General features: G+C 40.9%; 4 protein-coding genes across 4 annotated transcripts; 1 reads left to right on the plus strand and 3 right to left on the minus strand.

Moving 5' to 3' along the window:
• Positions 1–96: 96 nt before the first annotated feature.
• WALSEDRAFT_61304 (Thioesterase/thiol ester dehydrase-isomerase) lies at positions 97–2288 on the plus strand. The gene is made up of 8 exons (XM_006960108.1): positions 97–407; positions 456–491; positions 542–719; positions 763–1022; positions 1067–1210; positions 1260–1376; positions 1423–1731; positions 1780–2288. The coding sequence occupies exons 1-7, from the start codon at positions 360–362 to the stop codon at positions 1591–1593; spliced, it is 954 nt and encodes a 317-aa protein (XP_006960170.1). The 5' UTR covers positions 97–359; the 3' UTR covers positions 1594–1731; positions 1780–2288.
• On the minus strand, positions 1542–8063 carry WALSEDRAFT_40862 (hypothetical protein). Its single transcript, XM_006960109.1, has 8 exons — positions 7947–8063; positions 7764–7893; positions 7591–7717; positions 5453–7547; positions 5251–5409; positions 2345–5197; positions 1778–2296; positions 1542–1730 (listed from the first exon to the last, which is right to left on the minus strand). The coding sequence occupies exons 1-8, from the start codon at positions 8013–8015 to the stop codon at positions 1719–1721; spliced, it is 5964 nt and encodes a 1987-aa protein (XP_006960171.1). The 5' UTR covers positions 8016–8063; the 3' UTR covers positions 1542–1718.
• On the minus strand, positions 8042–9084 carry WALSEDRAFT_61306 (DUF833-domain-containing protein). Its single transcript, XM_006960110.1, has 4 exons — positions 9071–9084; positions 8985–9028; positions 8780–8941; positions 8042–8732 (listed from the first exon to the last, which is right to left on the minus strand). The coding sequence occupies exons 1-4, from the start codon at positions 9071–9073 to the stop codon at positions 8054–8056; spliced, it is 888 nt and encodes a 295-aa protein (XP_006960172.1). The 5' UTR covers positions 9074–9084; the 3' UTR covers positions 8042–8053.
• A 43-nt stretch (positions 9085–9127) lies between these two features.
• WALSEDRAFT_52570 (PLP-dependent transferase) lies at positions 9128–11752 on the minus strand (the record flags this gene model as incomplete). Its single annotated transcript, XM_006960111.1, has 7 exons — positions 9128–9853; positions 9896–11078; positions 11127–11184; positions 11229–11440; positions 11485–11523; positions 11572–11662; positions 11710–11752. The coding sequence occupies 7 exons, from the start codon at positions 11750–11752 to the stop codon at positions 9128–9130; spliced, it is 2352 nt and encodes a 783-aa protein (XP_006960173.1).
• Between the last annotated feature and the right edge of the window lie 9 nt (positions 11753–11761).

An 11761-nucleotide genomic window follows, 5' to 3' on the forward strand; every position in this document is an offset into this window, starting at 1 on the left:
GAGAGGAATATTTTTATTTGGGCTGCCCGTAGTACCTGCGTCATACGCCTAACGTGTTCAGACTGCAGGATAGAAAGAGATGGGGGTGAGAGGGGGCGTAATAAAGTTAATTTAGAATGTATACAACTATATCCATGCTATAAATTAGCTTGATATACTCTCATCATTCTCCATCTCCCGTCGCTCACGTGTTCTTCTTCTCTTTGTTAGGAATGACAAGCTGTCACTACATTTCTTGGGTCACCGTCTATCTGGGACGTACCTATTAGCTCTAGAATACATATGCATCCGATTAAACGAAAATATCCGGTCAGCATTACACCGGTTAGCTTCCTATCCTTAGTAGCTTACCATCATTTATGAACGAAGGAAACACAAAGAAAGAATACATTGGAACCAGCTTAGATGTAGGCTTACGCTATATTTTATTATAACCCTCAATAAACACCCACCAGCTCGAGAAAATCGATAAGTACATTTACCGGTCCAAGGTGAGACTAGATATCGTCACTGGTGTATTCAGCATTCTAAGGATCGTTAGCAACCACTCTGGCAACCAGTTAGCTCTTCTATCGGTGTATTTGGCGGACAGGTTATTAGTCAAGCTATACAGGCAGCAACAACGGTCAGCGAAGAGAAAAATGGCGATAAATACAGCTTACACTCATTTCATTGCTACTTCCTACTAGCAGGGCAAGCTAGTATGCCTGTTATATACCGTTAGTTTCACCTCTACCGGCTTCATTTCTGACCGGTTAACAGACGTGCATCCACTTAGATTAGGGAGAAGTTATCAAACGTACCATGTTAGAGCTACACAAGATGGTAATAACATATTCACTTTAACAGCTTCTTTCGCTCTTCCCGAGCCAACCCAGCCACACTTCTCAATAGCCCCACCCGTGGACGTACCTCCACCGAATGAATGCGAATTGAATGAGGATAGGTGGCAGAGATTTTTGGATACATACCAAGCCAAGCTTGATAAGAACTTAGTGGAAGTTATTCGAGCTAGAATTGAGGTAAGAAATACCTTCGAGTTAAGTGTAAGCTCAAGAATAAATAGGAGCGCCGGACATCAGCATTAGCACTCAAAGATGCGTCTAAAAGGAGCAAATTTGATGAAAAGGGTCACTTTATTACTTCAAATCAACATAGCTGGTGGATCAAGGCTCGGACATCTCCAGGTGACAAACCATCTACCCAGAAAGTAAGTATCTTCATTTTACGTCTAATCAATGATATTTAAGACTATCTAGGCTATCCTTGCTTACATGTCTGATCTAAATTTCATTCATACAGTTTCACATTCATTAGGTTTAAGACAATACTTCAATTTAGGGATGTTATCTTCGATTGACCATTCTATGTGGTTTGTAAGTATATTCAATTATTTTGAATCGTTTTTAATATCTTTTCAAGTACGATGACTTCGACACCAGTGAATGGCTTTTATACAAAACCTTCTGTCCAAGAGCAAGACACGGAAGAGGGAATGTTAACGGAGAGTTCTGGACCCAGGATGGCAGATTGGTTGCTTTAACAGCCCAACAAGGTCTCGTACGCGAGAAAAGACCAGAAGCGCGCCTGTGATTTTTGTATTTCGATAGACTTAACATTATTCATGAATAAATATGCAAAATGTATGTGAATATGTAGACCGTGAAAAATAATTAATTTATCATTATGCTCTAATTGATGCTAAATTGTAGCCGTTTCTACTTTCTCGGCTAGTATTGATATCAGCAATTGTCCGGTAATTTAAGATCAAACCTACCTTTTTTTTCATAAACATTGAATTCTTCTTAGCTTCTTGCTTTCTCTTATTATAACCCTCTTGTATAGCCTGCTTCTGTTGTTCAGCGGACTTATTATTATTCTGCATTACGTTTGGTCCTCCTGGCAGATTGGATGAGACATTCGATGAAGAAATGTCCATGGAGTTTGACTCGATTGAAGGAGCATTAAGTGGTTGTGTTGATGGCGTTCTTCCTATACCTGGTATATCACTTACGATTTCTTCAACTACATCATTTTCTACAACTTTAGTAGTAACTCCATTACGACCATCTTCAGCAGCTTTCATTTTCTTCGCCAGACTAGCTCCACTTTCCGGCTCGGCTTTACGCTTGACAGGTGAGTTTCCAGTCGGTACAAGGTTGTCCGGTATTGGAGGTTGCTCTCTTTCTTTGGTTTTGTTCTTCTTCTTATTCTGTGCATCTTTCTCTTGACTCGTTGGATGCTTTAGTTTCGTAGCGACGAAATTAGATGGCTGACTGAAGTGATTTCTGTTTATCTAAAAATATCAAGTTAGTAAATAGCAAACTTCCTAAAATAAACATACTTTCTGCAATAAGTCTCTTTGCTCAGCATCGTCGACGATATGTTGCCATGTCTGATCATATTTAAGTTTATCAGCATGACCAACGATAAACAAAGAAGATTGTGCACGCGTCAAAGCGACGTTCATACGTCTAATATCCTTTAAGAAACCAATTGGGCCACCACCTCGTTCCTTGTAAATACCATCGTCTTCAAATTTGGTGGACCTAACAGTCGACAAGATAATGATCGTCTTCTCTTGACCTTGGAAACCGTCAACAGTGTTGACATCAACTTTAGAAAGGATATCTTTATCTACATTCCAAAACCTCTTTTTGAGTTCATTTCGTATGTACCGAACTTGCTGCTTATAAGTTGCGATAATTGCTACTCTGTAATCTAATGAAAACTCTCCACCATACTGCTTTCTCAACCTCTCGTAGAGAGAGATTACAACCGAAGCTTCATCAGGATTTTGATATGAATGATCTACACGTCTTTCACCACCTGCAAAATCAAAGAACTTGTACGTGCCAAATAGATCATTGCTGTGCCATGGTGCTTTAGTCTTCTCAGCCATCATTGGGCCGTCCTTCAAATGTCCATTATAAAAAACTGCTGAAGGAAGCTTCGAAATATCTGGATGCATACGGTATTGCTCGTTAAGTAAATGAACTCTACCCTGGTTCGATTCCATGAGTCTGACAAACAACGACCTCGAGTACCCTTTCTTGCTAGCTTCAGTAGACATTACAGTTGGTGGTAATTGATGTTGATCTCCTATGAGGATAGGTCTTTTACAACCATATTTGAATGGAATCAACGCGGACACTTCAACTGCTTGGGCAGCCTCATCAATAATAACGGTCTCGAACTCAACTGGGAGCTCAGCTAAGTCTCCCTTACCAGCACCAGATAACGTCGAACAGACTACATCAGCTTCCATCATAACAGCTCTACGATGCGTACGTCTAGATGCGTCTCTAGCTTTAGCTGTTGACTTCTGATTATCTCTTGCTTTATCCAACTTCGTCGATATTTCATTTCTCTTATCACTCAATTTCCTCAATTCTTCGGTTTCTGCTGGCGTAACCGTTTCTTTCTTCTGTTGTTTCCTATTTATCTCATTCCTAATCTCATTTATCTTGTTTCTGCAAGCAGTCAACTGGTCTCTAAATTCGTTCACCTGCATCGAGCTCTCCGTGCCGGATCCTTGATCTGATTGGTCCTGGTTAACGCGTTGGTCTACCAATTCCTCCAATGATCTTTCCTTTGCTGAAATGGACATAGAAGAATCCGCACCAATTCTAATAACGTTTACTTCCATAATTTGACCATCTGTACCTCGTATCGGAACCTTCAATCTGTTCACAACTTCATCAATAGCTGCATTAGAAGGTGCACAAATAAGAATCTTCGGAGGAACATAATTTTCAGCCGCATTTGGATTCGTTCTACCAACCAAAGGCTTTGCTCTCATACTCAAGAATTTAGCAACCAAAGCTAAAATCGTCTTGGATTTACCTGTACCTGGTGGTCCTTGAATCAAGCTAAATGCACCATCAGCAGGGCCAATTAATGAACTCAAAACAGCCAATGCTTGAGATTCATTCAATTCAAGTGTCCTCATCGTATTTTTTACCAAAATACTATCTAAATTCTGCTTTGGTTTTACTTCAGGTTTTAAGATTTTACTCAAAATGGACCCATAATGTTGAAGACCCTTCAATGCACCGAATTCTCTATATAATGTGTTAAGAGAGTAGAATTTCGACAACTTCCAATGTTGTTTGTCTTGAAATACTGATGATCTGAGCGTTGGTAACCACACAGTTACAATAATGTCTTGTCCCCTCCGTCTGAAATTCTGTACTTTAGCAATGAGGTCCTTAGAAGGGTGATCCTGAGTTAAAGATCCAATCCTCTGGCCACCTGGCGTAATTGAATCAATTTTTGTCAACGTGATTAATTCACTGTCGCTCAACGAGAATTGATACGGTGCTTCACATTTGACATTAAGTACAATTTCAGCATAATCATTCACAAATGTTTTTCCAGCAACCACAACTGTAACATTCTCTTCTTCTTGAGCAGCCGCTCTTGCTTGCTTGAGCTGCTCAGATGTTTCATCAAATAATAGAGGTCTCATTATATCATAGTAGTGCTTGTAATCTTTAAAGTCGGATGGTATACGTTCTATCGGAGCTTCAGAACCAATGCGCATCTTTGGATCATTGTAGTCGACATTAAGCAAGTACTTTTGCAAATCTCCAATATCAGGATCAAGTCTCTGACGACGCAAGAAAGATTCGTCACGTTGCTTATCAGCTTTAGAAACTACTGATTTAGTTGAAGAGCCAACCAGAGGATCTAAAGCTCGCACACCACTTCTCTTGTCTTTGACAGCTTGCATTTTTAATTTCGCTTGCTCTGGATCTAAATCCATATCTTTCAAACCGCCACGATCGACCTCTTCTTCAGAAGACTCCGACTCCTCCTTCTTGTTACCACCGTAAGTAAGCTTTTGAGGTGCAACATACGGCTTGCGAGCTTGATCTTTCTTTGCAGTAAGACCAGTGAGAAGGGGCTTACCGGTGGTTTTTTTAACTAAAGAATGCTTGTTTAATGCCATCTGTTTCAATTTCTCTTTAGCTTCGTCATCCTTCTTCTTCGCTTCCAAAAATTGAGCTGGACTTGGTTTCTTTTCACTTGTCAAAACCCTATTCAATTTAGCAAGACCTGGCTTTTTTTCTATAATTTGTACATCATCATCGTCACTCTCGTCATTGAATGTAGCAAGATGTTGCTTAAGTTTGCTGAGTGAAAGATGCGATAACTTCTTAACTGAACCTTGACTTGCTTGACGGGAGTAATCCTGAATTGAAATGTGAGTAATAAAATAAAATAACTTTAAACTTGACCACTAACACTGAGTTTGTCTAACGCTTGAGGGGCTGGCAAACAACCCGATTGTTTGAATGCAGTTAATGTCGAATCAATAAACCTGAAAGTAAACTCCAAGACCGTCATATCCGTTGCCTTGAGCCATCCAACAGATTGAATGAGAATTTTGTTCAGAGGATCCAGCTGTAGGAAGTTAGGAGAGGAAATCTAAGTAACGATTACATACCATTTTGCTAGGAGTCGAAGTGATATGACGCTCTAAATCCTTTTCAGAATCTAGAAGTACACCAGCAAGACTAATAGAGTCACGCATCCACTTAACCATAAAGCTATTGTCAAAGTATTTGTGCCATTTCGTAGCTGATGTGAGGATAGTTGAGATGAATTGACATAACTCTACCCAATAGACTAATAAAGCTTGTTTAATTCCAGGATTCCTAGCATATGTAACAAGGAAGTGATTAGATGGTGACGTAATCATTGGTAGAAATTCCTCATTTTGACTTGATATTCTATGAGCGAGCGTCGTAGCTTCTAAATGTCTATCTGCGACGTATTTGAAATTTTTACACTGTGCTGTGATACCTTCCAAAAATTGTTGAGGATATTTATCTAATAACCACTGAATTGCATCATTTCTACTATCTTCATCGGAGACTGTCTTCAGTAAATTGATGATAGAAACGTTTATCTCATCATTGGGTGATAAAAATAGCTGTATTAAAGCTGATGGCACACCCGTACTTTCGACGAGGTTGCTCAACGCTTGCAAACGATTTGAAGATGCAGATTCATGCAGATAATCATCGACAGTTCTTTGAAATGGTGATTGTATTGTGTTTATCGCATTATTGAATGATGTTTTGAATGTAGCCATAGTGCTTTTCATATGAGTTGGTACGGCTGACTCGTCATACGTCTTTTCGTCTAGTGGACGCAGATGACTAATTAAAGATATATTCGATAAGAGCAAACTCCAAGCAAAAATATCATCAATGTTATTCGTGACTCCTATAACTTTATATATTGATTCCCAAATATCAGAAGCGATAATAATCTTCTTCGTATCTAGAGTTACATCAGGTTCTTTTGCTGATTTTTTCCTCTTGACTTGTCTCTCATAGTCTTTCCAAGATGCGAATTTACTCATGAAGTCATTCAAACCCCTAATAATACGAATACAATCCTTCTTCATACATAATTGCAAAAGACGTCGAGCAGCGTATATAGATTGATCTTTTGTCGGGTCACCCATCTGAGCTGTGAGTGCAGTTTCAAGGAGATTGGTGTTATAAATCCTCAAAACATCGAACAATAATTGCAGTTTTCTCTCATTATTCTCGTAATCAACAAAGCATTTCTCGAATATCGAGATAATATTGTTGTAGTACTTGTACTTTATATTAACATCGCCATCTTTAGTCGACTCGAAACCTCTTCTGGACAAACTCTTCAAAGCTGAGTCGTGTAATTCGTGAACATTTTCAACATTCTTGATCAAATTGGACCACCAATTTAAAGGCCATTCCTCATCATCATTTTTGTGAAACTTAATGGGCACCTTCATGAGAGGCTTATAAAATGGATTATCCAGAATTGAATTCATAAGCCGCAACAACAAGACTGAATGTTCGTCAGATTTATTCATCTGTGAAGCCTTATGAGAGTCTTCAGACCAGTATCCCTGTCTAACTGAAATCAAAGCTACAAAACACCTCAGGAGTGGTATATAGTTCTTGGTTTTTGCATCGCAAAGATGTCTTTGTACATCTCTTAATAAATTTGGAGATGATCTACTAATAACTTCGATTGCGCTTGGCTCCATGACAGATAGAGTTTTTCCCAAAGTCGTCCAGAGTGCTGTCGTGTCTTCTTTAAACGGCCATTCATCATCTGATTCCAGATTGCCATTTTCTCTATCGACGATGCGCTGAAGGATGTTCTCAATGAGTATAAGGTACATTTTCGCATTCTCCTTCGTTACTGGTCTCCATTCGTAGTCATCAATCATTCTGTTTGCCCACTTATTGACAGTATCATCTACTGATGCAGTTAATGCGAGTATAGTTGGTGGTGGTGGAAGGTATTCAACAAAGCCAGATGATCCTTCTAGCTTCTGGATCACGACGCTCATAACCTCCTTTCTGAAGAAGATATCAGGATTCAACATGCTGATGTGGTATAACGATTGATCCAGATTATCGAGTGTGATTAGGGGTGACATTGCAGCCTTGAGATGTTCACTGTATGCTTCGACTTCCCATTGATGTACGAGCGCGAAGAATTTGTTGAGTTTATCCGCCTTGAAGTTACGAAGGTATCTATCAATTATAAGAGTGTGTTTGTTGATGATTGGACACTTACACGTGTCTAGCTTGCAATTTACAGAGTTGCCAGTCGTAGACAGTCTTTGGATTGCTGAAGAGCTGGAATGTCAGATGTTTCTTGTAGATAAGGAGTTCTTCTTTCGGGGGTGAATAAGCAAACAAGCCTGTAAGAAGATTAGAAGGAAGATGAATACGCGTGCAATGACCCACGTATCAGAAATGCCGTCGCTTCTGTGAGTGTACCATCGCCATCGTACTTATCACTGAACCAGTTTGGCTGATTCTGGTCGTTTTCTCTGCCATTTTCGAAGAGATATTGAGAGACAGGTACTATAACGTTCTAAATAAACGTCTGTGAGTTATCGATTTGGTGCCATCTCTCAAAATACCTACGTTGACCTCCTCGTTCGTTAGTGGCTTAGCTCTGGCGTTGCGCAGGATCTGCTCTACTGGCGTGGCCATAGTAAGCAATCTATATTAAGTAGTAAATTTATTTTATTTTATAGCTCTTGGCTGTTTAGTACAAAGGTGCTTTCTTTGTCAGATTTCTCGACGGCGTTATTTTCGAGTTTGTAGATATCTTTCTCAATAAAGTTGATATTGCCTTCCTTGTCTACTAGGATGAAGGTAACTAACCTCGTCGCGTAGATCGCTTGGACGTCTTCTTTGTTTGTTTCGTTGAGTGCTATAGGGTTAGCCGCTGGGCGCATTATAATAGGCGGTATTCTCGCGCTATATTGGAAATCTTCTCTTGTTTGCATAGGATGTACTTCGTGGGATATAGATGCCTCCAATGCGTCTATTAACTCGCGATCTGACATATCCTCCTTGATAACGCGGTTGAGATGCTCCTTCGCGTGTTTTACTTTGTGCCACTCTGATTGTGAGGCTATGTCGTTGTTTGCATCTACATATCCGTTAGACATCCCGCCTATCTGTTCAGTAAACATTCCGTGGAAGTTTGACGTCAGTGATCTGTTCGTCGCGTAACCATAGCGGACAGAGCCCTTATTAACTTGAATGAGTAGAAGATTGAACGGTCCAACTTCATCCTTTATCTTTGCGATCTCCTCGAGATCTTCCTCTATAGTTCTGCCACTTTGAAGACAATCCTTTGGTATTTTCCCCCTCGATTTGAGTAACTTTCCGTCTTTTGGTAGTGGTTCGAAGTAGTTTGTACTATTGTATTGTATTAGATGACAGTATACTACTAAGTGTACACTTACAGGGCTGCTATCTTACCAGACTTGTTTGCACCAATCCAAGTACCTTCCATGAGCAAATCAATCCCAGAAATTACTTCTTCTTTGTCTTCACTCCCAAATCTGTGCATCCCAGCAGGTTTCGTAGGTCTCGATAGCCACTCATCCCTGTTAGCAGCCAATGCGCTGGTGTAGTCAGCATCTGAGAATACACTAAACAAAGACTCACAGTTGATATTTAGAATGTCTATTTACTGCGTATACTACAATACACTATTACATTCAGTAAGCAATTTCCTCGCTACTCAACCTTACCATCGACGTCAATCAATCAGGCACAAAAAGGAGAATCAAAAGATATAAAATAATTGTCTAAACATCAAATTTTTTAATTCCTTCTATCACTTTGCTTTCTACTTCTCTTATCGTCTCTCTAGACGTGTTCAAGCTTGACATAAAGTAGATCGTGTCGCCGAGTGGTCGGGAGTGTATACCCTCATTAGCGAGTGTTGCAAGGAAGCGCTGTCCACCTCCACTTTCGTAGCCTTTACCGGATGATTTGAGGTGTACAACAAGTACAGTACCGAGTGCAAGAACACCATCAACATTATCCAAGCTGGCTAATGTCTTGACCGTCTCAGGATTCCATAAGCTCCATATGGCGTTCTCACTTTCACTATTCCAAGCAGATTTTGATGCCTTCCAGTCATCGCTTGTTGTCAATTTCTTGATTTCTTCGAAGGACGAATTCGCAACTGAACAGCCAATTGGATGGGCCGTGTAAGAATGACCATGTAATAAAGCTTCCTTCTTCTCCTCTCCTAGGAAATTATCAAACATACTTTGTCTTGCTAAGGTAGTCGACAATGGTACGATTCCGCCAGACAGTATTTTAGCGTAAGCCGATACATCAGGTGCTGTACCAAGGATTGACACAGGCGTAAGTTGTCCAAGTCTGTACAGTCCAACAAAGACTTCATCAAAAATGACTGGTAATCCATCCCATTCTTGTCCCTCAGTATAGGCCTCTCCAGCTTGTTCGGCGAACAGCTTCTCGTTAGCACGAACTGTGTCTATCAATACACGTTGGAAAAGTGGCTAACTAGGATTAGAAAGTACTAGAAGAGGAGGGGTACTCACGTCAACAGAAAGCATTCCACCTGCACCCATAATCAATGGTTCGAGCACTAATGCACCGAATTGCCTGCCTTCTCCGACAAGCTTTATGAGCGTCTGCTGAACGAAGTCTCTGTATAAAGTAGATAAATCAGACTTAATACGTTTGTCGAGATTGTAGGCATCAGAAAGTGAATCAGAGATGGCGATCTCCCAGTAATCTCCATTAACAACGGCATTTTCAGGTACACCCATAGCAACAGCGCCTTTTAGTATAACTTTTCCACTTTTGTACTTGATCAGCGGTGCATCAAACCAGAAGCCTCCTCTTGGCGAGTACCACTCTACAGCATTATTGTAAACCGAAGGCTCAGAAGCGTCCATACTACCAATTGTATCGCCATGATAGCTACCACTGAGACCTATCACACCTCTCTGTGTTCTACCGTACTTTTTAGATGCGGCTCTGAGGGCGATCTTAAGGGCAACCTCCATAGCGGTACTTCCATTATCAGTGACGAAAGCCTTATTCGCCCAGCCTTTGCCTGGACCCTCGAGGAGTCTTTCACAGAGTTCTAAAACGGGTTTGTGAGTGTGTCCTGGGAAGAGGATATGTCCATAGCGTCCAGCAGCATGGGCAGCCGCTAATGCTAAGGTTGGATTACCATGTCCAAGCGTCTGGGTCCACCAAGATGCACTACCGTCAAACTCCTGCTTTAGCAAGCTTGTACTATCCCGATTTGGTCTGTAAACGTCGAAATTATCGGCGTGTGCGCTATCAATTACACCAATCTGAGACGAGGATGTGATATGACTGTGTTGTGCGAAAGGGTACCAAATGCTTTTAAGTGTGCGGTCAGGCAAACCTTCCACTTCATCTATACGTGCTTGGTGTCGCCTATCGAGCTCTTCTAATGCTCTCACGACTGGACTTTCGTCATTGGTCGATAAGCTATTGAAATATGCTGACAAGGCTTTCTCGTCGTTGAGTGCATTGCTGTCCCGTGATGGCGGTTGATCGATGGTGGCTACGTGTATTCCCCTCTCCTGTGCCCATTCTGTCAAATATTGGTAATTGGCGTAATATTCTTCCTTAAAGACGAGGATAGTGTCTATATTGTATCCACGTATGTGCAGACTTTCGTAAGCTGCCAGCGTAGTGCTGATACCACCCAAGTGGTATGACGCAACAAAGATTGTAGGTAATCTGAAGATGGTTTAGATATTTCTATAGGTTAGATATGCAGGAACCTACAGTAGCGGCCTATAAGCGTCTGCTTGGCTCGTACCACTGAGCGTTGGAGAGTGCACACCTAAATCAGTTGAGAGACTGTCTATAGAGTAATTCCGAACTTACCACCTGCAGTCTCCACATAAAGAGAGTGTGTATTAGGTAAAGCTGCTGTATTGGTGATGTAGTCACCGATAGATCTCGCAAATTCCTTATCGGATGGCGGTTTCTTCTCCACTGATTCTCTCGAAACAGCCAAATGAGGAGAGACAGGATCAGAGTAACGGTATAACGTGTGATGTTTTATTCTATCGGTGGTAGAAAACCGCTGTAGGAAGCTATAGGGTTCAGCGGTTTGTTTGCTAGATAAGCAATAACCTACGCATCATCCTGTTCAGCGTCCGGACCTGTACTGACTGGTCTGTGGTACGTGTTTAGTTGTATATGTAATGCATAACGATCAACATACTTTAGATAGTAGATGTTGTTAGCCGTCCGTCGGGATTCAGCGAGGAGGAGAGCAGTCGTTAGGAGTGTCTTTCCGACGTCTGTATTAGCGCCTATATGTTCTGTATTAGAAATGTACTGTTTAGAGCTATAGACCGACCGAATACCTGGTTAACTCTGAAATGACGGTAAAGGTGAGGCATAATCTATTA

This window comes from Wallemia mellicola (genome assembly GCF_000263375.1).
Source record: "Wallemia mellicola CBS 633.66 unplaced genomic scaffold WALSEscaffold_23, whole genome shotgun sequence".
Lineage (NCBI taxonomy): Eukaryota > Fungi > Basidiomycota > Wallemiomycetes > Wallemiales > Wallemiaceae > Wallemia > Wallemia mellicola.

Coding starts and splice junctions, on each gene's coding strand:
- WALSEDRAFT_61304 (XM_006960108.1), top strand. CDS start 360: ATGAACGAAGGAAACACAAAGAAAGAATACATTGGAACCAGCTTAGAT. Junction 408..455: donor ACATTGGAACCAGCTTAGAT/GTAGGCTTACGC, acceptor AACACCCACCAG/CTCGAGAAAATCGATAAGTA. Junction 1,023..1,066: donor TTATTCGAGCTAGAATTGAG/GTAAGAAATACC, acceptor AAGAATAAATAG/GAGCGCCGGACATCAGCATT.
- WALSEDRAFT_40862 (XM_006960109.1), bottom strand. CDS start 8,015: ATGGCCACGCCAGTAGAGCAGATCCTGCGCAACGCCAGAGCTAAGCCA. Junction 7,718..7,763: donor AGCGACGGCATTTCTGATAC/GTGGGTCATTGC, acceptor ATCTTCTTACAG/GCTTGTTTGCTTATTCACCC. Junction 2,297..2,344: donor AAAGAGACTTATTGCAGAAA/GTATGTTTATTT, acceptor TGATATTTTTAG/ATAAACAGAAATCACTTCAG.
- WALSEDRAFT_61306 (XM_006960110.1), bottom strand. Junction 8,942..8,984: donor AGACATTCTAAATATCAACT/GTGAGTCTTTGT, acceptor TGACTACACCAG/CGCATTGGCTGCTAACAGGG. Junction 8,733..8,779: donor TCTGGTAAGATAGCAGCCCT/GTAAGTGTACAC, acceptor ACAATACAATAG/TACAAACTACTTCGAACCAC.